This window comes from Eptesicus fuscus, chromosome 19 (genome assembly GCF_027574615.1).
Source record: "Eptesicus fuscus isolate TK198812 chromosome 19, DD_ASM_mEF_20220401, whole genome shotgun sequence".
Lineage (NCBI taxonomy): Eukaryota > Metazoa > Chordata > Mammalia > Chiroptera > Vespertilionidae > Eptesicus > Eptesicus fuscus.
In genome coordinates this window covers 12,616,557-12,642,604 of record NC_072491.1, presented here as the reverse complement: position 1 = coordinate 12,642,604, position 26,048 = coordinate 12,616,557, and the positions used below count along the sequence as shown (strand labels likewise).

The following is a 26,048-nucleotide window of genomic DNA, read 5'->3' as shown; positions in this document are numbered from 1 at the left end:
TAATGTGAACTAGCACAATAGTGGATGAGGTCTAAAGTCAGGGCAGACTAAATATAAATTTTTTAAATATATTTTATTGATTTTTTACAGAGAGGAAGGGAGAGGGAGAGAGAGTTAGAAACATCGATGAGAGAGAAACATCAATCAGTCGCCTCCTGCACACCCCCTACTGGGGATGTGCCCGAAACCAAGGTACATGCCCTTGACTGGAATCGAACCTGGGATCCTTCAGTCCGCAGGCCGACACTCTATCCACTGAGCCAAACCAGTTAAGGTGGAATATAAATATTATTTACTTAAAATTTGAATGTCAAATTGGCAAAAAAAAAATCTGAGTACCAAGACCTTTAAAAAAAATAAAAATCCTCACCTGAGGACATGCTTAGAGAGAGGAGGGGAGAGAGAGAAAGAGAGAATTATTGATTTGATTGCCTTCCATGCATGCCATGACCAGGGATGGAACCCACAACCTGGGCATATGTCCAACTGGGAACCGACCCTGGGACCTCTTGGGTCAATGGTCAACCACTGAGCCACACCAGCAAAGACCTTTTTTTAAAACTGTAGACATAGCCCTGGCCAGCTGGCCCAGTTGGTTGGAACATTGTCCTATACATCAAAAGGTTTAGGGTTCGATTCCCAATCAGGACACATAACTACGTTACATGTTCGATCAATGTTTTTCTCTCACACCAATGTTTCTTTCTCTCCCTTCCTCTCTCTCTAAAATCAATAAACATACCCTCAGGTGAGGATAAAAAAAAAAAAAAGTAGATACAGATACTAACAAGTTTTTACCCACGGCATTAAACTGATAGTGCCAATGAAAAAAATTGAATTGTTCACCTTATAATCAGGGTATCCATATAAGTTACTGTCCAAACTGGGGCCTCTGAGAGTGAAAGGGGATGATATCAATAATTATACCAGACGAAAGGAGTAATCCAGGAATGTTAAGGTCAAAACCAGGACATAGGACTTCGTATTTTCTAGATTCACTAATAATAGCTTCCTTCCAAAAGGCTCCTGAGGAAGGCTTAGTACTTAACGGTAAAAGAAAACAATACTTTTTACTCATGAAAATGGGTTTCCTCTATTTCAGCGTGTAACTGGCGGGATGCAACGCTGTGTAAGACATGGCTCCTGACCTCAACGAGGTTGCAACCCAATGGCCGCGGATGACCCAAGCACCCACAGGTGAGAGAGTGACAGTGCAAGCGTCTGTCGCAGACAGGAAGACGACCAGGGAGGCTGAAGGCGACCAGGCAGGCGGAGAGGAGGGGGCAGCTGAGCAGGAACTTCAGAAGCAAAGGTGTGCAGGGCCCACTGAAGGCAGTGGACCGAATGGGAGCAGAAAGCTTGCTGGGGGAGCAGGATGGCGACAGAGTGGTTTGGAACTGTCTGGAAGAGCGTGCTGAGCTAGTGAACACCTGTTTGAAACACTTTGAACAGGACAGTTTGGGAGAAAGCTCTGATGCCACAGGGGACTGCGGGAGGCAGAGCGGGCAGCGAGGAGTTTTCTCCGCCGTCCAGGCCTGGCGTAAAAAGAGCGTGGAGGGGTGGCCGCAGTGGAGATTTAGAGTGTGCACCAGGGCTCCTCAAACCTTTCAAACGGGGGGCCAGTTCACTGTCCCTCAGACGGTTGGAGGCCCGGCTATAGTTTAAAAAAAAAAACTATGAACAAATTCCTATGCACACTGCACATATCTTATTTTGAAGTAAAAAAAAACACAAAACGGCAAAAACACCCGCCTGTGGCCCGCGGGCCGTAGTTGGAGGACGCCTGGTGCACCACCTTCTCTGACTGTCTTCCTGTGTGCGAAAGAGAGTTTACGGTTTTTACGTAATTAACCCATTAACATACCGGACAACTTCTTAAGAAATGACAGTCATGCAGAAAACTCAGGGGGACAGTGAAACACTGCATCCACCGCCCCGGCATGCTAGCCACGCCGGACAGACCTGACGGCGGCCGTTTACCTGTTACAATCTTCAATGCAGCCGCTGCAGTTCCCCTCCTTTAGGGAGCACGCCGCTCGGTTTGAATAGAGGACACTTAGGTCGGCTGCACTTCCACTTCCTAAAAATCACACGTAAGCAAACACAGTTAGAATCCATTGGTGACATCCACTCCTCCAGAGCTACACGGCGACAGAGGTCCCCGGGGGCACTGCAGGGCCGAGGGCTGCTGATCGCGCAGAGCTCCGAGGAGCGGTGCGCCCGCGGCGGCCCCCGGGGGGCCGGGGACAGCGCGCGCGCGGGGACAGCCCCGGCCCGGACGCAGACTGCGCATTCCGAGGTGCGGACGGCTCCCCGGGGTCCGGCCACGCACCGCCCTCGGCCGCCGGGAAGGAATGCAGAAACGCCAGCGCCTGTCACTCGGGAGGTGCCCGCGCCTGTCACTGGGGAGGTGCCCGCGCCTCTCCGCTCCAGGGCCCGTGACGCTCAGCCCGGGGGGTCCGGGGAGCCCGGGGCGGGCGGGGCGCCGCGCACCTACCTGCGGGCTCCAGCTGCGCGATCGCCGCCGAGTACTTGAGCGCCGCCTCGGCGAACTGTCCCGTTTGGAACAGCTCGTTGCCCTGGCTCTTGAGGCCCGAGGGGCCGGCCGGGGCGGCGGGGGCGGGCGGCGGGGCGCCGGGGGCCGGGGACGCGTCGGCCGCCACGGGGTCCCGGGCGCCTTTCCCGCCGCCCGGGTGCCCGTTGGCGCGGCCGGCGGGGGCCGGGGCCCTCGGGCGGCCCCGCTTGTCCGCGCCGGGCCCTGGCGTGCGGCCCCGCCGCGGCGCGCCCTTGTCCAGCCGCTTGCCCGCCTCGCCTTTGCCCGTCATCTTCCTCTGGATGTTGCCCATGGCGCGCGCGGCGGCCGCGGGCTCGGCGGCCTCTGTGGGAAGTGGATGCGGGAAGTGAGTGTTTGCATCATCAGGACAAACTACCGCGGCCGCGGGGGTGCCGGGCGCAGAGGCGCGGCGCCGGGCCGCGGGCGGGCGGGGCGGGGAAGCCGGGCGCCGCCCTCTCCCGGGCGGAGCCCCGCGGCCCCCGCACCTCCAGGCCGGTCCGCCCGCCCGCCCGCGCCCGAGCCCCCGGGGCTGTCCGGGCTGTGGACGGAAGCCAACCCCGTATTTAACTCTTTAAACACGGAAAGGCTTCTGACTTGCAAACCGGCATTTCGGAATCACTCCCTTCATCAAAGCCCACGGGCAAAAAGGTAGGACTTACAAAATAGGCACTTTTCTTCCAGGTACAATTTTCGAGCGAATGAAGTTCCTAAAACTTGAATACAGTAATTGCACCCCCGGCTAGGGTAACCTTTCCTTATGATAAAGGACTAGGAGATAAAGATCACTGGACAGAAAAATAAAGTCCCAGGGATTTGTAAGTCTCTTTAAAGCGAATTTAGCAAAGAAATCACATAAAATAAAGCACCTTGTTTTTAAAGTGAGTCTTTAAAAGACGGTAAGTTTTTGGCCCTGGCGGGTTAGAGGTTGTGGATTCCATCCTGTCAGGGCACGTACAAAAGTTGCAACCAATGAATGCATGAATAGCTGGAACAAATTCATGTCCTCTCTCTCTCTTCCCCTCTCTAAAATTAATAATTTGTTTTTTAAAAGTTTTCCATTACAATGATTTTTTTTTAAAAAAAAGATCGTATAATAGTGCTAAATCCCAGATTGGACCCAGTCGCGTTATAGAATAGTAAGAAGCTAGGAAAATTCCAAAATAGGGAAACTGAGACAGATAGTTAAACAGCAGTCTGCAGCAACCTAGTAAACCCTATTTTCCCTAAACCAAGGACACTTAAGAGTAAATGGTTTTCGCCAGGCAGGCGTGGCTCAGTGGTTGAGCGTCAACCCATGAACCAGGAGGTCAAGGTCCCATTCCCAGTCAGGGCACGGGTCTGGGTTGCCGGCTCCATCCCCAGTGTGGGGCGTGCAGGAGGCAGCTGATCAGTGATTATCTCTTATCATTGATGTTTCTATCTCTCCCTCTCCCTCTCCCTCTCTGAAAGCAGTAAAAATATTTAAAAATAAAATAAAATCCCTGAAAATGAAGATGCCAGTGCACTCTCCCCAGGGAGCATGCCCCTGCCATTCCCTCCCCCATCCGCTCCCCCTCCCCCCCCCCAACCACCTCCCGCATGTATGCACGTATCCCCTAACCTCTAAGGGACCCCATGAGACTAGCAACCAGGGGAGCAATGGGCAGCAGCACTCTTCTGGGGCTACTGCCCTGAACCTGTCTCCAAGGCCCCCTTTCCTCTGACTCCCCAGTGAGCCACGGCAGCCCAGCCTGGGCTCTCCTGTTGCTGCTCCTATGCCCTTCCTTGTTTCACGGTCCTAAGTATATTTTTGCTGAGGTCAATACGTTCTTGCTTGCTTTTCTACACTTTGTCTCTTGATTGAAATCTTTCCCTCAAGAAGACAAGAACCAAGGTCGCTCCCTCTCCCCGGTAACAGTAGGATGAACAAAAAGCAAGGCTCCAATCTTGAGCTGCTATCTGCTGCTTAAGTCCCCGCCCGGAACAGAAACGGATGGGAGCACAGGTCAGAGTCAGCAGTAACAATGGACAACTGAGTATTGTTGCCCATTCCCTGGTATGCTGTCCTCCCGTGTCTGACCAATACTATTACTCAGTAGCTGCAGTTTATTTAGAACTTTATAGGGGCCAAGACCTTCACAGACATTATCATTAATTTTCAGACCAAGTAATTATCATCCCCGCTTTACAAATAAGAGACACGAGAAAGTAGCTAAGGCATTTGCTCAAGCACAGAGAGCGAAAAATCCCAGCATAACTGGGATTCAAATGAACTGAACTGCATTGCACTGCCGTACCTCTTTCCTTAACATGGAATGTCCCTGGACAACTTGGCCAGCCTCTGTAAGGGTTAACAGAGGCCAGAACATGAAAGTCCTGTGAGTCCTGTTAGGTACTGCACTACCTGTAGGACATTCCAGAGGACTCGTTCAGGAGGTGACTCCAAATGTGGACCAGAGGAGTGGCCTGATCTAGAGACACCGACTTGGGAGTTGCTGGCACATAAAGAATCACTGAAGTCTGAATGTGGACTGAGTCATTCAGATCAATTCTTAAAAGATGGTCACAGGAAAAATCTACAATGGAGATAGAGAGATGCCTAAAAATGAGGGGGGAAAAACCAGGAGGACATACCAAGAAGAATGAGTATTTCAGGGAGAAAGGAGTCAGCAATAAATATCAAAGGAAGTAATGGCCAACAGTGTCATTTGCACAAAGACTGAAGAGAACCAGCAGAACTAAAGACCACCAGGATTTCGGTAGCCTTAGAGGGCAGTTCGGGTAGTTGGTAGATGCAAAAATCCCTTGGTTATCACGTCTGCTTTACACGCAGAAGGTCCTGGGTTCGTGCCCCAGTGGAAAAAAAAAAAATCCTCAAGCAAACCAAATCCAGTAGCATATTAAAAGGATTATATGCCATGGTCAGTGGGATTTATCTCAGGAATAGAAGAGTAGTTAGTTCAACAGTAGAAATTAAGTGGAAAGATATTTCTTTTTTAAAAACATCTTTTGTTGTTGTTGTTCTTAATCCTCACTCACGGATATTTTCCATTGATTTTTTTAGAGTGAAAGGGAGGGAGACAGAGAGAAACAGTGTTGTGAGAGAGACATATTGATTGGAACGGGCCCGGGGATTGAGCCTGCAATTGAGGTACATGCCCTTAACCACAACTGAACCCAAGACCCTTCAATCCACAGGCCAACGCTCTATTCACAGAGCCAAACCGGCTAGGGTGGAAAGGTATTTCTTTTCTTTTTTAAAAAAAATATATTTTTATTGATCTCAGAGAGGAAGGAAGAGGGAGAGAGAGATAGAAACATCAATGATGAGAGAGAATCATTGATCGGCTGCCTCCTGCATGCCCCCTGCTGGGGATCGAGCCCGCAACCTGGGCATGTGCCCTTGATGGAAATCAAACCCGGGACGCTTCAGTCCACAGGCTGACACTCTAGCCACAGACACAAACCAGCTAAGGCTGGAAATATATTTCTTAATCATAGATAGGGAGATTTCATGTTGTTAAGATATCAAAAATACCCAAAGTGAAATACAGATTCAACATAATCCCTATCAAAATTCCATAGACTTTTTTGCAGAAATAGAAAACCTGATCTTCAAATTAATAAAAATTCCAAAGTAGCCAAAATAATCTTGAAAAAGAAGAACAAAATCAAAGGACTCATACTTCTTTTTTTAAAAAAAAATATGTTTTTATTGATTTTTAGAGAGAGGAAGGGAGAGGGATAGAGAGATAGAAACATCGACCAGAGGGAGGAACATCACCGATTGGCTGCCTCCTACTGGGAATCAAGCCTGCAAGCCAGACATGTGCCCTGACCGGGAATAGAACCAGTGACCTCTTAGTTCCTGGGTCAATGCTCAACCACTGAGGCCCACCAGCCAGGCAGGACTCATATTTCTGATTTCAAAACTTACTAAAAGCTACAGTAATCAAAACAAAGCAGTACTGCCCTGGCCAGTATTTCTCGGTGGTTAGAGCATCAGCCCAAGCACAGAAGGGTTGCAGATTCCGTCCCTGGCCAGTGAGGAAGGCAATCAATCAATGTGTCTCTTTCACATCGATGTGTTATTTTTTCTCTCTCCTCCCCCCCTCCATTCTTCCCTGCCACTCTCTATAAAAATCACTGGAAAAAATATCATTGGGTGAGGATTAACAACAAAAACAATCCAGAGTGGTACTAGCATAAAGATAGACATATAGACCAATGGAATAGAACTGAGGGTCCAGTAATAAACCCATACATCTATGGCCAATTGATTTTTGACAAAAGTGTCAAGAATAGTCTCTAAAAAGTGATGTTGGAAAAACTGAATTTCTACATGTTAAAAAAAAAAAAAAGCTAAGGTGGACTCCTCCCTACCACAATTAATCAAAATAAATCAATGTCCAAAATATGAGCTAAATCATAAAACTCTTAGAAAAAAAACCATAAGGATAAATCTACATGACCTTGGATTTAACAATGGATTTTATATATGATACAAAAGGCTCAAGCACAAAAGAAAAATATATTGGACTTCATCAAAATGTAAAAATATATTGGACTTCATCAAAATGCAAAGGATGTAATCAAGAAAGTAAAGACCACACACTGGATGGAAACAATGATATGCAAATTATTATCTGATAAGGTCTACTATCTAAATATGTAAACACTTATAATCTATATATATAAAAGCCTAAGCGACCATTACAAGTGAATGATCAGAATGATCAGTCGACCAGTCGCTATGACGCACACTGACCAGAAGGGGGCAGACACTCAATACAGGAGCTGCCCCCTGGTGGTCCGTGTGCTTCCACAGTCAACCTCCCACAGCCAGCCAACCTCCCACAGTCCCTCCCCAGCCCCAGTTGGCAGTTGGCAGGCCCTGACTGGCCCAGCCCCGATCAGGACTGGGCAAGATGGCCCCAATAGGCCCTGATCGCCAGCCAGGCCTAGGGATCCCACCTGTGCACGGATTTCGTGCACTGGGCCTCTAGTGCAACAATAAAAAGGCAAGTAAAATGGCAAAAGGACTTGAACAAACATTTTTCCAAAAAGATATACAAATGGCTTTTGAACACATGAAAAGATGGTTAACACAATAAGTTATTAGAGAAATACAAATTGAAACCATGAGGAATTACCACCTCACACGCACTAGGATGGCTATAATAAAAAAGGCAAACAATCACACGTATTTGCAAGAATGTAGAGAAATTGGAATCCTCAGACATGGCCACTGGGAATATAAAATGCTATAGCCACTTTGGAAAACAGTCTGGCAGTTCCTCAAGAAGTTAAACATAGAGTTACAATATCACTCAAGCATTTTACTCCTATACCCACGAAAATCAAAACCATGTTCACACACATAAACCTGAATATTCATAGCAGCATTATTAATAGCCAAAAAGCAGAAGCAACCCAAGTGTCCACCACCTGATGAATGGATAAAGAAAATGTGGTGCCGAAACTGGTTTGGCTCAGTGGATAGAGCGTCGGCCTTCGGACTGAAAGGTCCCAGGTTCGATTCCAGTCAAGGGCATGTACCTTGGTTGCGAGCACATCCCCAGTAGGGGGTGTGCAAAGAGGCAGCTGATCGATGTTTCTAACTCTCTATCCCTCTCTCTTCCTCTCTGTGAAAAATCAATAAAATATATTTAAAAAAAAAAAAAAAGAAAGAAAATGTGGTATTATCTATGGTGGGCAGTTGGACATGAGTAAGGCAAGGACCATGGGCCAGGTACAGAAGGCCACCAGGGCAGATAGCCCCAGGTGCCTGGCAACAGACAATCAATGGTAGGGGGGGACCTCGCCCCCATGGTGACTTTTCCTCCCCTAGCATACCAGTGGTCACTGGTTTGGAACCCCTGACCTTTCCCCCCTAGAGATAACATCTAGGCCTCAGTTGTATTTCAGCTCCAGGCCCAGATAAGCAACAAAACCAACCTCAGGATCAGCTGCTTTGAATAAAGACCCCCTGCCCTGGTGCCACAATCAATCAGTGGAGACCACAACCCTGAAAACTGATGAATATTCTATTCAAACCTTCCCCTGGGGCCTCCCCTAAAGTCTCCACCCTAAAACCCTTAGGATGGAGGACCCAGTGCACTCTCCCTCCAGAGAGCATGCAGGTGCCTTTCCCTTTTCCTTCCTCCTCCCTGCCCCAGGCTCCAAGGGCCCTCCTTTTGCCTCCACCACTTGCCTTCCTAAGCCCATCTCTTCTAGGGATTACTTTCTCTACCTTTGTGACTTAACAAACCAATGTTCTCTTACAGTTTGGGTCTTGGCTCTGAATTCTTTTCTAGCCAGAATCCAAGTACCGAGGTTGCTGAATTCAGGTTGGTCTGACCCCCTGGTCAGACACCTGCTGCTGTTCCCGCCGCCTACCACATAATGACTAGCAATTCTTTCTTGGAATGTGGTGGAATGGGAAACCACCTGCAAAGATTCCAGCTCGATAATCTCCTCTGGACTTTAACATTATTTTCCTAATAGTGACTTGAATTTCTCCCGTCTTGTCCAAGGCTCCAGGACCTCTTTACAAGCCATCTAACAATAAAACTTGGTAGAAGCATAAAATAGTTCCAATAATTTTATTTCATTTTAAAAGGATGTCTTTAAAATGGCTTCCAACCTTTTATTCCACCTAATCTTTTAAAAAAAAAAATATTTCTATTGATTTCAGAGAGAAGAAGAGAGAGGGAGAGAGAGATAGAAACATCAATGAGAATCATTGATCAGCTGCCTCCTGCACGCCCCCTACTGGAGATTGAGCCCAAAACCTGAGCATATGCCTTGTCCAGAATCCAACCCGGGACCTTTCTGTCCTCAGGCTGACGGTCTAGCCACTGAGCCAAACTGGCTAGGACTATTCCACCTAATCTTGATTTGCTTTCCTGATAAAAAGGAACTAACTGGTCTTAAAATTTATATTCTCCTTATCAAGAAACTTTTGTTTTCTGAATCTTACATATTTTTAAATATTCCGTTTTCTACAAAATAATTTGGGGCCATGAATGACAAAATCAGAAATGATTCCTGGTCAGGGCACATGCCCAGGTTTCAGGTTTGATCCCCAGTAGGGGATGTGCAGGAGACAGCCAATTGATGATTCTCTCTCATTATTGATGTTTCTATCTCTCCCTCTTCCTTACCCTCTCTTTAAAAAATTAATGAAAAAATATATATTTTTTAAAAAGATGATAGCTTGGCCAGTGTTGCTCAGTGATTGAACATTGACCTATGAACCAGGAGATCATGGCTCAATTCCCAGTCAGGGCACATGCCCGGGTTGTGGGCTTGATCCCCAGTAGAGGGCAGCCTATTAAGGATTCTTTCTCATCATTGACATTTCTATCTCTCTCTCCCTCTCCCTTCCTCTTTGAAATCAATAAATAAATTTAAAAAAGATAATCAGGAATTAAATTGAGCATTAGAAAACAGTGTCAGGTTAAGACAAAAAATGAGTTTGGGAGATTGTATTAAGAAAAAGATGAGCCCTAGTCGGTTTGGATCAGTGGAGAGCATAGGCCTGCAGACTGAAGGATCCCAGGTTTGATTCCAGTCAAGGGCACATGCCTGGGTTGTGGGCTCGATCCCCAGTAGGGGGGCATGCAGAAGGCAGCCGATCAATGGTTCTCTCTCATCATTGATGTTTCTATCTCTCTCTCCCTCACTGTTCCTCTATGAAATCAATTTTTAAAAAAATATATATTTTTAAAATAAATAAAGAAAAGAAAAAGAAAAAGGAGTTATATTAAGAAAAAGATTAAGGAAAAACCTGCTTGTGGATTCACAAAGTAAAGCTATAAAAAGTTTGATAGACTAACTCATCATATAAGTAGTATTTTACATAACCAAAAGAGAAAAAATGTTTTACTCTTATCTCTACTGCCATCTTCATGTTTTCTTTCACTGTCCTTTCCATTTTCATCTTCTGAGTTTTCTACTTCCTGAATAACCATCCTTTTCCCCTTGGTTTGAGTCTTAGATGCGGGCGAAGAATTTTTCAGCTCTCTTTCAACCTCTGACAGGGTTTTCTGCAACATAATCACCATATTAAAAAAAAAGAAAAAGATGTTTTCCTTTAATAAAAAATAAAACTATTCTTTATTCTTTCAGGCAAGAATATGAAGCTATTAAAAAGTATACAACGATAACTAACATAAGGCTTTTTATAGTGGTCTGTTGTTTTTCTTTTTCAAACAACTTTGCTGCTTTGTCTGATTATAATCATACATGGCTGTTGTAAAAAACTTAAAGCATTAACAAGTATAAAAAAGAGAGAAAAAAATTATCTGCCACTTAGGTAACACTGGGTATTGTGATGATCATCTTCCTAGATATGTTCATATGCACATATATTAAACACACTGTTAAAAAAAGGAACTACTATGGGGAGAAGATGTGTTCCTGAACTGGGCCTTACATCGAATTCACTGAAATGCTGGCTTGACAAATGCAGCTGATGCACTAGGGACGTTAGCTGCCATTCAGAGAGAGCTGCCCAGCAGGCGTATGAGGAGAACCGGAACATCTTGTTGGAATACAGTGCTCCTTGAGTCTCTCATTCCTGACTATATGGTGAGCAGAGAAACGAAACGATGTCAGGCTATCTTTTTAAGGATGTATGCCTTGGAAAATAGAATATCTCTCCGTGAACTGCCTTGGGAAAGAGAATCTCTCTCTCTCCAGAGGAAAGAGCCGGTTTGTTTGCTCTCTGGGAAAATAAAGATAATGTTTCCCTCTTAGGTGAGTTGGGCAGGTTTGCTTATAATCCCTGAAACTTGGGGGATGCCTCCGCTGTGACACAAATGCACTGAGCGTGCAGCATCTCTCGGGGCCTTTCTGTGCTGCCCCCATGAGACTTGGGAGCCAGGGGAACGGACATGAACTTGAAGCTCTTCAGCTTGCTAGGCCGCAACCAAGTCCTTTGTGTCCGACCCAGGAATCTTGTATATTCCTCTAGGCCAGTGGTCGGCAAACTCATTAGTCAACAGAGCCAAATATCAACAGTACAACGATTGAAATTTCTTTTGAGAGCCAAATTTTTTAAATTTAAACTTCTTCTAACGCCACTTCTTCAAAATAGACTCGCCCAGGCCGTGGTATTTTGTGGAAGAGCCACAATCAAGGGGCCAAAGAGCCGCATGTGGCTCGCGAGCTGCAGTTTGCCGACCACGGCTAGGCCACCTTGTTCATTTGCAAGTAGGGTAAAATCTCTCAGACCCTTCACAGTTCTCAACACTTACTCTACTCTTCAAGGCCTTACCACCACCACCACCCCCCACCACCACCACCCACACACACACACACCTGCCCAGTGCAGATCCGAGTCAGTCTGTGTCAGTGACGCATGCTTTCCATGCAAGTTACAGAGAGAAACACTCTCTTATGGGCCATCAAGCTCTTGCCTAAGCCCAGGAAATGCACACACCGCTCTGCATAATAAACTGGAATTAGCTCAAAGAAAACCACTGCCTACAGCACTGCAGGAAAGAAAAAAAACTGAGTATTTGTCCTTCAGAAGTAGGTTTACAGTTTTGAACAATGTAAGAGCTTGCTTTCTTCCACTTCAAGTTGATGTTAAGCCCTTGGGGGTGTCTGGGACATACCTACTTTTTAAAGCTGCAACCTAGTCCTCAGCATCATGTATCCAGCAAGACTGATGTCACTGTCACATAAACACAGAAACAGCCAACTACAGAATTCTGTGAGGAATCACTTCCTGTACTCACTTTGGCCAACTCGTTATCAGGTTCAACATCCAGCACTTGACGCAAATCTTCCATCGCGTCCTGGAGCTTGTTTTGATGTTTATATGTAGTGGCACGGCGCAGAAGAGCTGAAATTTTACTAAAATAAGTGGTTTGTTTTAACATAAGTCATTATGGTTAGCAGTTTTGTGAGTGGAAGAACGTAAGTAGCACAGACAGTTTAGGATGCAATTGTGCAAAGCTTAACGACACCCATTTTCATGTTGTCGCACAGACAGAAAATGGCACTGAGGTCAACAAGAGGCTCATCAGGCACCTGTCCCCTCCAACAACCTGGCCCTCTGGCAGCCCCAGGCCCTGCCAGCTCCTCCAGGGCCTGAGAGACTCCACGCTGCGCGACATAGTGGAGGCTTCTCATTAAACAATGTTTGCCTCCTTATAATCATCACGAGCATTATTTCACCACTCTCTGAAAACTTTGAACATCATTTATTCAAACTTAGTATGTTACTGACCAGCATCTGACTCAGAATTATGGGATCATTAGTGAAGTCTTTATAGCAAGTTCTAAAATAACTAGAAGGAGGTATTTCACATGGATAACTGAGAGAATCATGATGATTAAGTCAGCTAGGTTCAGAAATCAAGTACTTTGGTAATTTGCATCAGCTTTTTAAATATGTCTGAATGCATAAGAATTATTAAATCCTGAAAATAAATGCCTTTCTAGTCCCATCCAGTATCCATTATATACTGAGAGAATTTGTGTAGTAAGTCATTATATTGAAAAGAATCAGGCTTAGTAATTCTGAAAGGTGAGAAATTTATATCTGATATATTTTAATGTGCTGTTTTAAAGCCTAATTTTGACCAATGTGATGTTAGTTTTAAAATGAACTACGGAGCCTGGCTGGAGTGGCTCAGTTAGCTGAGCATTGTCCTGTGCACTGAAAGGCTGTCAGTCTGATTCCCGGTCAGGGCACATACAAGAAACAACCAATGAATGCGTAAATAAGTGGAACAACAAAATCGATGTCTCTCTTTCTCTCTCTTACCCTATTTCTCTCTAAAAATCCTATATAATAAAAGGGTAATATGCAAATCGACCGAATGGCAGAACGAACGGTCACTATGACGTGCACTGACCACCAGGGGGCAGATGCTCAACGCAGGAGCTGCCCCTGGTGGTCAGTGCGCTCGCACAGGGCTCACAGCTGGTGAGCGCAGCGGAGGTGGGAGCCTCTCCCACCTCTGTGGCAGTCAGACATCCCCTGAGGGCTCCTGGACTGCGAGAGGGCCCAGGCCGGGTGAGGGACCACCTCTCCCCAGTGCACGAATCTCGTGCACCAGGCCTCTAATAAAGAAATAAACAAATAAATAAATAAATAGAAGGAAGGAAGGGAGGGAGGAGGAGAGGAGGGAGGGAGAAAGGAAGGACGAACTATGGAAATATAAAGATAAATCATTTTGCCCCTGGCTGGTGTGGCTCAGTGGATTGAGCATTGTCCCATGCACCAAGAGGTTGCTGGTTTGAATCCCGATCAGGGCACATCCTGGGTTTGCGGGCTGGATCTCCAGTAGGGGGTGTGCAGGAGGCAGCCAATCAATGATTCTCTCTCATTATTGATGTTTCTACCTCTCTCTCCCTTTCCCTTTCTCTCTGAAATAAATTAACAAAATTTAAAAAGAGAGGAAAATGGGTGGTAATGATGACTGCACAACAATACCATTGAACTGTACACTTAAAAATGATTAAAATGGTAAATGTTATATGTATTTTACAAAATAAAAAAATAGAAAGAAAAAAAAACATAGTTAAATGCAAGCTTGAGATAGTTCTTTAAAAAACTCATGTATTTTATTGAATCTTCTGAAATTATTGGCCACTTCAATGCAAATAATTAGGGACTTAAATTCCAAGTTAAACTTGAAATTAAAAGTAACTTTATGAAGGCAATGATTCCATATAGAAATCTGAGTTTATTTGACATGTGTTTAGTGTAAACATAATGAGTGCCTACAAAGAGTCTTTAAGGATCCTGCTGTAAGTTTAAAAGCATCCTTTATGAACATGTTTTACCTTTTACGTTTCCAGGCTCCAACTCCAAGACCTTTTCACAATCCTGAAAGGCACTGTTCCAGTTCTGTAGCTTGAGTTCTGCTTGAGCTCGATTATTATAGGCTGCTACCGTGGGAAGCACGGATATGCTCCTATGAAGAAGAAACACTCATGGGCACTGAGCAGACCAGTGGTAAATACAAGAAGACAGAGAAACTCAGCTTAAGTTAAAGCAGAGTCGTAGACACAGAGAATGGACTGACTGGTGGTTGCCAGAGAGGAAGGTGTTGGGGAACTGAGGGAAAAGGTTAGGACAGTTATAAAATAGTCAGGGGGACATAAAGCACAGCATAGGGAATATAGGCAATGGCATTGTAGGGTGTCAGGTGGGTACTGGAAATATTGGGGGGAACACTTTGGAATGTATATGATTGTCTAACCACTATGCTTTATACCTGAAACCAATATAAAATAATACTGAACCAGAAGTCAATTTATGATAAACCACAATATCTTGAGCCTGACATAGGCCATTTAGCTTATTTATGTCCTTTCAATAATTAAATTTAAATGCTGCCATTTTTTTTTAAATAGCAAGTTTAAACCACACAAAAATTTGCTCACCTTGTATAATATTTCACAGCCTCTTCGTAATCTCCCGACTTGAAAGCTTCATTTCCTTTCTCCTTTTCACGAGTAGCAAGAAAATCCTTTTCCTTCTCAGTCAGACCTAGAAACAAATGGCACCTGCTTTAAGTAAAAATATAATTTAATAGAATATTTACAAAATTTTAAATCCAAGAATGCTTATTTTAATAGAAGCAGAAAACTGTAAATAATTAAAAGAAATGATTTCCTAAATTTAGTAATGTTTCTTTTCTTTTTTCTAATCATTCACAATTTTTGAGGGTTTACATATTTTATGACTGGTTTTGTTTCTCTTTAAAGGTACTATACACCTATGGACTTCAAATGAAAACAAACTGCTCCATCATTTTGTTTTGAAGCAAAAAGAAAATAAATTTGAGTGATTTGAAGGAAAAAGAGGATTTAAAAAAAAAAAAGAAATGGAAAACAAATTAATTACAGTAAAAAAATGGTTTGTATTTTTAAGTCTTACTAAAATTTAAGAAGTATAACTGTTATTCATATAAAATTAAATAAAGGATAGATTTGAATTTGTTAAAAGTGGTCAGCTTTAGGAGAAAATGCATGATCTTGTCATGAAAACCTGTAGCATGGAAAGAGAAAGCCTTTGCCCAACTGGTTTGACTCAGTGGATAAAGTATTGGCCATGGACTGAAGGGTCACGGGTTCGATTCCGGTCAAGGGCATGTATCTGGGTTGCAGGCTTGATCCCAGTGTGGGAGGCAACCACTTAAAAAAAGAGAGAGAGAGAATGTCCTCTAGCTTGACAGCTTTTATTATAATTTTAAAAACTTAAAGACTACTAAATTATTCTTATATTTTCCCAATTACCTGCCGTGTCTAATCTTGTCTCAATTTTAGACAAATGTGACTTGTTGTTTATTAGAGTTTTTTCTTTGCAATCTTCATCAATTTTTGAACATTCCTTTTCCACATCAAATCTTAAGAAAGAATAAAAACAAAAAAGTACAATATAATACAATAAAATATAATAATGATATTCTTGTATTTGTATCACCATGCCTTTAAACACATATTGCAAAAATGCATAATAGTTTATATTACAAGTTTTCTGTATTCTTTCTTATTAACCATGTAATTTAGTGAGAACTTAAACATTAAACAGATCTAAACTAATTAGATTTTGTAATTAAAATTGTGACACATTTCTCACAATTTAAATTTTATTTTTAACTCTTAATTTTATTTTATTTTTTTACAATATACAAAGTAAATCAGTCGCTATGCGGTCTCCACTTTCGGTCCTCGGATATCAGGGTCCTCTCCTGCGAGTTTTCCGTTGATTGTTCAGTAAGTTTTTCTGTATTTCAGTTGTAATTCCAGTTTGTTCCTGGGAGCATGTCTGTGCAGCATCCACGTACGCTGCCACCATTTTTAATCTCTCAATTTAAAATTTATGTTCTTTTTTATTTTGAATAGGTATAAGGATTATATTATTTATTTGTGGTTGCTCTTATAAAAAAAGGATGCAGAAGATTTTTATTCAATGAAAAACAAAATCAAGAGTGCTTAGACTATATACTCTAAGTACTCTATTGAAGTACCTTGCTATTCTTAATGATCAGGTTTATAATTAAGAACTTATAGTATTTTGTGGTAGAGAAGTTTTCAGTGACAAATTTTACATAGAAAATGTAAAACATACTTATCCCATTCTGCATAATCCCTTGGAATTTTCTTTTTAGCTGATCTACTTTTAGAATATTTTCCCTAAAAGAATAAAAAACATACTTTATGAGACATACTTAATATAAGATTAGCAGGTTTTATTATAAATGCAATGTGAAGAATAGGATTAATAAGAAAACTGAATGAATAAGAAAAATACGTACCCTTTAAGCTATAACAAATCCAGTATTAAAATTATTAAGAAAATAATATATATTACCCTTCAAAAGGGTTTTAAATTTGTAGTTAATTCGCCTTAGCAGGTGTGGCTCAGTGGTTGAGCGTCAACCTATAGACCAGGAGGTCACTGTTGGACTCCAGGTTAGGACACAGGCCTGGATGCAGGCTTCATCCCCAGTAAGGGGCATGCAGGAGGCAGCCGATCAATGATTCTCTCTCATCACTGATACTTCTCTCTCTCCCCCTCTCCCTTCCTCTCTGAAGTCAATAAAAAATATTTTAAAAAAATTTATAGTTAATTCTCAGAGAAATCTACAGGACTTTAAGCACATACATAAAATTTTTTAAAATCACGTGTGAAATATGATTATTCGTGATTTTCTTATAATAAAAAAGTAACAAACTATCAGTCATTCTTTTAGAACCTAGACATTGGAGAATATTTTGCTATATTACTCAATGCTGGTTTGTTTGCAATAACAGACACCCAGCTTGGACTAATTGTATTTAAAAAGAATAAATTATTGGCTTATGTAACCAAACTGATGAAAGGCCAGGGCAGGGATATTGCTGGATGAAAGAGTCATATGGTCTCTCTCCAATTCTCCCTCCCCTCCCCCACCCCCTTCTTCATCTCTGCTTCTCTCTGCCTACTGATTTTGTTTTCCCTGCTGGCTACTTGCTTTCTCCATGTAGTAGGAAACATGGCCACAAGCAGCCTGGGGTTATAACCTCACAGGCCTCCCAATCAGAAAGGAAAGGGACTCTTCTCTGCATCTTTAGAGAAATCCCAGGGAAGGATTCTGATTGCCTAGCTTGGGTCATGCGCCCATCCCTGACCAAGCACAGCTTGGTGCTAAGTAAGTGGCCCAGCCTCGTTCACACGCCCAGTGGAAGCACCAGAGGGAGTGGGAGAGAAGCAAACAGTAGCCATTATGCTCACAAATCGTTTCTTAAATTATTTCTTAGAGGTTAGTCATAATCTGAAGCCATTTTGAGCAGTTTTGTAACATTGTGCATTGGTCACATGGAGTTAAGCAGATCTTCCAAATATTCATACATTTCATCATACAATAAAAAACCATATCTGTTAATATCTTCATGGAGCTCATCAGAAAAGTCTGAGTATGGGAAATTATTTTTGTCACAAGCAGGTATTCAAGAGCCACGTAAGAATATGAAAGACTCTAGATTGTACTTGAAAGCTCAGGTATTATCACCGGCAAAGAGCACTGTCAGTTAAAGTGACAGGCCCGCTTTGTTCATTTTCAACGCAATGTCTGCCAAAAAAACAAGTCTGAATAATCATAAATTTTTGGAGAAAAATTTATTCCAGAAAAAAGTGGCAACTGAAGCTGCCAATTCAATCACACAAGTGCTTTTCTTGAGATAACAATCATATTTCACTTCACAGTGAAATGCTTTCTGCATACTTCCCATTTTAACATACAGAATATTAAAAACATGTGTCCTTCCTCTCTCCCTGCCTTCCACTCTCTAAAAGTCAATGAAAAAATATCGTTGGGTGAGGATTAACAAATAAATAAATAAATAAATAAATAAATAAATAAATAAATAAATGTCCTTGACCAGCCAGAGTGGTTGAGCTATGAACCAGAAGGTCATGGTTCAATATCTGGTCAGGGCACTTGCCCAGTTGTGAGCTCGATCCCCAGTGTGGGTTATTCGGGAGGCAGCCAATCCATGATCCTCTCTCATCATTGATGTTTCTCTCTCTCTCTCCCTCAACCTTCCTCCTAAAATAAAAGTTTAAAAAAAAAACACACACACAAAAAAAATGGTCAGAATAGAAAAGACGGAACAGCAAAAGAAAAATGAAGAAAGGCAGTTAATCTAAGATGCAAGCCTTCAAAAGAAAAGGCTGTTTCATTTTGATTCATCAGTTGATGAACAACGGTCTACTCATGAAGGTAACAGCACAGGACCAGCTGAAAAAATCCCTGCTCTCCTAGAACACACCACCGTTTGGCTGCACTGGTTAAACTGAGATAGCTCTCCTCACACACAACCTTCTTCCCCACCCACCACGCCCACACCAAAGGCCTACCTTGGCAACATGAAGACAGCTGCCTGAACCACGAACTGGAGGCAAATTTTCTTCCTTTGCTGGATATGTTTCAGTTTCATGAAAATATATTTTACTTTCTTCTTTTTTAATTTCTGTTACCCAATTCTGAGAAAAAAAAGGGGAGGAAAAGGGAGGTAAATATACAATTTTAAGTAATTAACCAAGTATTAGAAAAGACTATCCATCCTCAAAATTTCCTATGGGTCGGTCAGTTTTTTAGGTGACAGTTTGATCATGCCATTCTCTCTACCTGGAATGCCCTTCCTACTCTTTTTATGTGGGGAAAATACACATATCATAAAATTTATCCTATTAATCATTTTTAAGTGTACGGTTCAGTATTATTAAGTAAATTCATATTGTTGTTGGCTTTCCTCCTTTTCATTATCTTGCAAGATCTTATTTACCATCTCTCCCAGTAAGCTTTCTCTGAGCTTCCGGGTTGGGCTAAAAATGTTCCTCCTCCATGTATTAGCCTAACGGTTTAAAATAATCTATTAGTGTTCATCCCTCTCACCACACTATAAATTCCTTGAGGGCAGAGCCTATGTCTTAATCTCATTTTTGTGATTCAAGAAGGTAGCACAGTGTCTAGCATATAACAGGCTCACAATAATGTTCATTAAACTGAATTGTCGCCCGGCTGGCATGGCTCAGTGGTTGAGCATTGACCCAGGAACCTGGAGGTCACGGATTGATTCCGGTCAGGGCACAAGCCCAGGTTGCAGGCTTGATCCCCAGTGGAGTCATGCAGGAGGCAGCCGATCAATGATTCTCTCTCATCATTGATGTTTCTATCTCTCTCCCCCTTCCTCTCTGAAATAAATAAAATATATTAAAAGAAAAAAAAGATAAACTAAATTGTCACTGATACCAGGAAAAAACTGAGTAGGATATTTCTTTATTATTTGTGAAATTCTATTATTTCTTATTCATCAAATATATAGTGAGGGTGTACTATTTGTTAGACATTCTTAAAATAGGCACTGGGATATAGAAATAAACTCTATTACCTGTCCTATTTGTATAGAAGGCAGGGAGGATGTAGGGAGGCAAACAGGAGAAGAATAAAAACACAGTAAGGGAAGAAAGGGAAGAAGGAGAAGAGGAATTGCAGAAGAGAGAAAGGAGTGAGAGAGAATGGGGAATGCAGGAGAAGTAGCAAGGAAAATATGAAAGAAAGGGGGATGAGAAGGAGACTAACTAAAAAAGTGACCTGCAAGAATACACAGTTGGGTAAAAGCAGGCTCTGCAACTAAAACCAAGAGGTTGTGCCCTGGCCGGTGTGGCTCCGTTGGTTGGGTGTCAGCCTATGCACCGAAAGGTTGCAGGTTTGAGGCATGCAAGAGGCAGCCAATCGATGTTATGCTCTCACATCAATGTTTCTCTCTCTCTCCCTATCCCTTCCTCTTTCTCTAAAAATCAATTAACTATTTATTATTATTTTTTTTAAAATATATTTTATTGATTTTTTTACAGAGAGGAAGGGAGAGGGATAGAGAGTTAGAAACATCGATGAGAGAGAAACATCTATCAGCTGCCTCCTGCACATCCCCTACTGGGGATGTGCCCACATCCAAGGTACATGCCCTTGACCGGAATCAAACCTGGGACCCTTGAGTCCGTAGGCTGACGCTCTATCCACTGAGCCAAACCAGTTAGGGCTCAATTAACTATTTTTTAAAAAAAAGGTTTTATCCCCCAAAATAAAGTCAAAGAACTCTAAACATAAACCACTATTTTAGCTATATTAATAACCAGATTTTCAAATTCAAGTCAATAAAATGGTAAAATGAGAAAGCTGATGAAAGTTTTTCAAAACACAGCATTCTGAACCCAGCCAATATGGCTCAGTGGTTGAGGGCTGACCTATGAACCAGGAGGTACGGGTTCGATTCCCAGTCAAGGCACATGTCCAGGTTGCGGGCTTGATTCCCAGTGGGGGGCATGCAGGAGTCACCCAAGCCATGATTCTCTCTCATCATCGATGTTTCTATTTCCTCCCTCCTCCTCCCTTCCTCTATGAAATCAATAAAAATATTATATAAAAAAAAAAGCCTTTGGCTGACAAAAAAGAAACCTAGAATTTTGGATAAGTGAAGTAGACATTTATACAACATGACAATGTCACAAAAACTGGGGCTGATCTCTACCTTTATATCGCCATCAATTTTCTCCCATTCTCTCGCTGAAAAACTGGATTCTGTGGCTACAGGTTTGTCTTTCCTCAAAGCTCTACTTTGAGGAGCCAATCCTTGAAGGCGCTTTTCACAAAACTCTGTAAGTTCAGGATAATATCCTTCCTCTCCAGACCTTAAGAAAATGGGACAGAATTTTAGAGATCTCTTTGTTTAGAGATCAGCTAGACCAGTGGTTTGCAGGCTGGGTTCCACGGAGCCCAGGAGTTCTGCGGAGATCTCAGGGCTGTCCCCTCCCGCCTTCCCCACAGGAGGTGGCAGGTGGGGCTGCTGCTTCCCACGCACCTTCCTCAACCAGCACAACCTCCGTTATTATCTGTTCCTCCGTGCAGGGATGCAGGGATGCAACGGAAGGAAAACAGGAGCTCCAAGGACGCAGATTTCCATCACCCGCTTTGCAAGTTGAACGAGTAACATTTCCTCTCCTCTTTAACACACATACGTTCCTTTTGTACACAAGGTAATTATAAACTTAAAAACTGAAATTCAATATTAGAGGCAGGCAGAAAGTGAGACTCTGGACTTGCTTTCCAAGGAGGAGCTCCTAGCTTAATTTTTTTTTTCCCCCAAAGGGATGGGAAGAAAATGGCAGAGGAACAATTTAGAACAACAGGACTCTAAATACAACCAAGAACCAGAATTCCTCTCTTAGAGAGTTGAATGGAGACATCTGTTCTAGTTTGTCTTTTTAAAAATTATTATTATTAAAAAGAAAATCAATTTTTGCCCTTCTCTTGTAAATCTGTATACTTTTAAATTTTTAGAAAAATAGAAATATATCCCATTTTCAAATAAAATTTTTAAAAAACACACATAATTCCAAGTCAATGCAATGTAATTTAATGAAGCTATTCATAGAATTTCTTAGAACCAACATTATTACTATGGTTTTCAAACTCTTTCATCCCGTAAACTCATTTTGTTTATCAGTCCTTGGTCAAATAGACATGAAAATGCTCTTATACTGCTGAGAAAAACAAAAGGGAAAGCAATGACATGATTCACATTTCCATTTCAGAAATGATGAGGTTGTTACATCAACTCTGGCTGGGGACAGGCAGGGGTGCCTGGGGAGGACAGGACACCAAAGATAACGAGAGGGAAAAAGCAAAGGACACGGTGGTAAGATGAGGGGTCAGGGGAGAACAGAGAGCCACCGCAGAGAAATACCACGGATGCCACGCTCCACAAGTGCTCCTGCCACATCAGGCTACTCTCCAAGGGAAAACCCCTCAAGAAACCCGAAATACGTGACACAGGACAGTGTTTCTCAAAGTGGGTTCCCTTGACCACCTGCATGTCAATTAGCCAGGCACTTGTTAAAAACACAGATTCCAAACAAAACAAAACAAAACAAATAAAAAAAAATACACACAGATTCCTGGGCCCCACCCCAGATTTCTGGAAGCAGAATTTCTGGGAATGGGACCCTCAAATTTGCATTTTTAACAACCACTTGTATATTAAAGTTTAAGAATCACCACCATGGGGTTCTTAACCAGAGAAGGCCCCAATTCCCTGCCTCCTGTTCCTGCCTCCAGGCTGGCTTCCCCACCATCCTCCAAGTGACCAGCTCACAGAGTCACCAGATGGCATTAAGCGGGACAGTGCCAAATTACCTTATCAGCGTAGGCTGGTGAGCTACCTTACATCCTACTGGCTACTCTCACGGTTACTTTTTCCTAGACAATGTGAAGGAAGCAAGAAAAATGCCCTCTTCAAAACTAATTAGCCTACGTTGCATGCTGGAAGTAGACCCAGCCAGACCTCTCCAAACTAACAACAAGATCAAAACCACTATTTTGGAACCTAATATGGGAAAATACAACAAACAATATCAAAACTTGAACATGTCTTCCAACGTTTCTAATGCAGCTTCAGCTTTTAGAAGGCAAGAACAATATAATTAAAGTTGACAAATTGAAACTTGAAATGATTTTTAAATGCTTACCTAAGCACACAAAGAATTTTTTCCAAATGTTTAACGTCTGAACATTTTTCAATGTACTTGAAATCCAAATGTTCAACGGGAATTTTGAATGTTTTTGTTGTTCCAAAGCCCAACAATGATGGACAATCTTTGGCAGTCATGGCTGAAATATAGTACAGGAAAACAGTTATGAATCTAATATATATATAATACGCAACTTGGATAGCAGTAACCATCTAGGTACTTCTTTAATAATTATGTTTTATTTCTAGAGAAAAGGAGGAAGGCTACTGATTTTAAACTCTCTCTCTCTGATAATGACAGCTAACATTCATAGAGCTAAATTACTATGTACCATATATGGATTATCTCACTTCATCTTCACTTACGCAATGCTGAAATTCAATGACTAAGCAGGTTATAAAAAAGGTAAAAAATACTTTCCTCTACCCAGGAGGTCAGGGTTCGATTCCTGGTTGGGGTTCATGCCCAGGTTGGAAGCTTGATCCCCAATGGGGGGTGTGCAGGAGGCAGTCGATCAATTATTCTCTTTCATCATTGATGTTTCGCTCTATCCCTCTCCCTTCCTCTCTGAAAGCAATACTTTTTTTTAATCATTGCCCTAAAGTATATTGGGTGATAAATCTATAATAATAAAAGCATAATATGCTAATTAGACTGGATGTCCTTCCGGAAGAAGCCAGGGCTGCAAGGGGGAAGCCTGGGTCCCAGGTGCCAGAGAGAAGCCGGTGCTGGCAGCCAGGGGAAGGCCTACTCTTGCACGAATTTTGTGCATTGAGCCTCTAGTTTAAAAATAAGTAGCAGCAGTGGACCTAATTCATTTGAAGTATTTCCTTCAGCATGCCTGCCCTCTGGGAGTCTAGTCATATAGCGGACCTCTGCAGAAGAGGAAAATGCTCTGTCAGCTTCACCTCCATCTTCCTGCTGGCTTTAACTTGGGTATAGAATACAGATAACAGTTCATCAGCATTTGGATGAGATACGGCTGAGAAATGAGATATTGGCTTTTACGCCATACCAGAAGGGTCCAGTATGATGAATGTCTCCCATCATAATGTAACTTTAAGGGTGCAACATAAAGAATTTTTAAATCATTGATGTTGCCCAGAATAGATGTCTTAGGATAATTTGCCAAAGAGTTGGAGGATCTTTAATGGGAGAGGTTTAAACATCTAATAGGATTAAAATAGATTACCTTAAATTGAAGATATCTTGCAACCCCTGAGATTTTATTATTTGAATACAATATAGTGGGAAACATTTGAAATGATAGACATCTCTTACCTAATCAGAAAAATATCATTCTGAACACTGTTTTAACATTTCTGATCATTCTTTTTGAAAACTACCATTGTTGGTAGGATACACATTAAGATAACAAAATATTAACTCTCAAGTTCTAAAATACAACTTATACAAGACTTTATTTGCTCTTTTAAAAAAATTGTGTTGTGTTTTTTTTTTTTTTCCTTATTTCAGAGACGGGAGAGGGAATGATAGAAACAATGATGATCGGCTGGCTCTTGCACGCCCCCTACTGGGGACCGCGCCCGCAACCTGGGCATGTGCCCTGACCAGGAATCGTACCCTGACCTGGTTCATAGGTCCGCGCTGAGCCGCTGAACCACACCGGCGGGCTTATTTGCTCTCTTTAAAACTCTTCCACATCTGTTTGAATTTTTGTTTCAGATTAGGAAAACCTTCATTTTTTCTCTCCATCATCCTGATCCACACCCACTTCCTGTATTTCCTACTCAGCTTATCGTATTACCTCCAGTGGAAACTGCGATGCTCTAGTAACACGAAAACCTGTTTTCTTCCCCACTTCAGCATCTTTCGAGCCTCCACAGGGCCGAGCGCCCTCTGCTGCCCGAGGCCGAGAGGAAATGACAACCTCCAGCCATAGCAACGGTTTCTATGTACAACGCAGCTCGAGAGGGCGGAGGGACTGGCCGCGATCCGCGAGCTCTCACAGCCAACTGGCAACGGTCAGGGGGCGCTTTAGGACCCTACGAACTTGTCCCCCACTCCCAGGCTTTGGTCACCAGGAACCCCCGTGCTGCGACCCCGCCCCAACATCCGCGGAAAGGAAAGGCCCCCGGGTTTGTTTCCCCCGACGAGGAAGGGTGTTCAAGCCACAGGCGCCCCTCACTCCAGCCCACAGTGCATTGGCCCCTCCGCGTCCGCCCTTCACCCCGGCGCAGAGGGGGGGACTGCGATGGGGACACGTAATTGACTCCAGGAGGGCAGGTACTCACCTGGTTCTCAGAACCCCGCGCCGAGCAAACCTGACCAGCTGCGCTGCGGTTGCAGGGAGGGGCGTGTCGCAACGCCCGAGAGTCAAGTGCAATGGGCTGACCGCCAGGGGCGGGGATTAGGCCCTCTGCCGGGTGATTGGCTAGTCCCCGACCTGCCATCCCGCTGATTGGCGTTACAGAAGCCAGCCTCACCAGGAAAGTGGACCATTAGGAGGGTGGGAGTGGGAGTTAGTTCCCTTTCCTCTCCTTTTCAATTAGTTTCAGATCGAGTTAAAATATTGCTCCTTTTGGATGGTTGTACTACCTGCAAGGTAAATTGGTATCTACTCCTACTAAATTACAGAGACACAATTAAACGTTCAGGATATTTACACTGCAACCTAGATTTACTTCCTCCCCTTTATACAGAAGAGTAAATGAAGACAAGATTCCCTCTTTCTTTTCATGCATTTATCATTTTCTGGGTGCTGGTTATGAGTCAGACACTGTACTAGGCGCTAGATACAAAAGTGAAGAAGATATACTACAATTCAGATAAAACAGTAAGGCTCATTTGTGGGGAATTCTTTTTATTTCGGTCTAGTTTAAATAGATAATATAAAGCACGCGCGTGGCACATAATAGTTCAATAAATATTTTTCTTTCCCCTTTGACTTAAATTAGACCTAAGGTCTATTAGTGAGCACTGATAGTGGTAAAAATTCTAATGTTCAAA

At 42.8% G+C, this 26,048-nt stretch overlaps 1 protein-coding gene across 1 annotated transcript in view; it reads right to left on the bottom strand.

The window, feature by feature from the left end:
* SPAG1 (sperm associated antigen 1) overlaps window positions 1-24,982 on the bottom strand; it is a 50,889-nt gene extending 25,907 nt beyond the window's left edge. Inside the window, exons 1-12 of the mRNA XM_054708515.1 lie at window positions 24,847-24,982; window positions 23,076-23,217; window positions 21,080-21,239; window positions 18,906-19,031; window positions 16,635-16,699; window positions 15,800-15,909; window positions 14,945-15,050; window positions 14,342-14,472; window positions 12,283-12,389; window positions 10,425-10,584; window positions 2,498-2,878; window positions 1,981-2,080 (exon numbers count right to left, since the gene is read on the bottom strand). Of these exons, the coding sequence (XP_054564490.1) occupies window positions 1,981-2,080; window positions 2,498-2,878; window positions 10,425-10,584; window positions 12,283-12,389; window positions 14,342-14,472; window positions 14,945-15,050; window positions 15,800-15,909; window positions 16,635-16,699; window positions 18,906-19,031; window positions 21,080-21,239; window positions 23,076-23,215 (1,586 nt within the window). The 5' untranslated portion in view covers window positions 23,216-23,217; window positions 24,847-24,982. The remainder of the gene's footprint in view (window positions 1-1,980; window positions 2,081-2,497; window positions 2,879-10,424; window positions 10,585-12,282; window positions 12,390-14,341; window positions 14,473-14,944; window positions 15,051-15,799; window positions 15,910-16,634; window positions 16,700-18,905; window positions 19,032-21,079; window positions 21,240-23,075; window positions 23,218-24,846) is intronic.
* Between the last annotated feature and the right edge of the window lie 1,066 nt (window positions 24,983-26,048).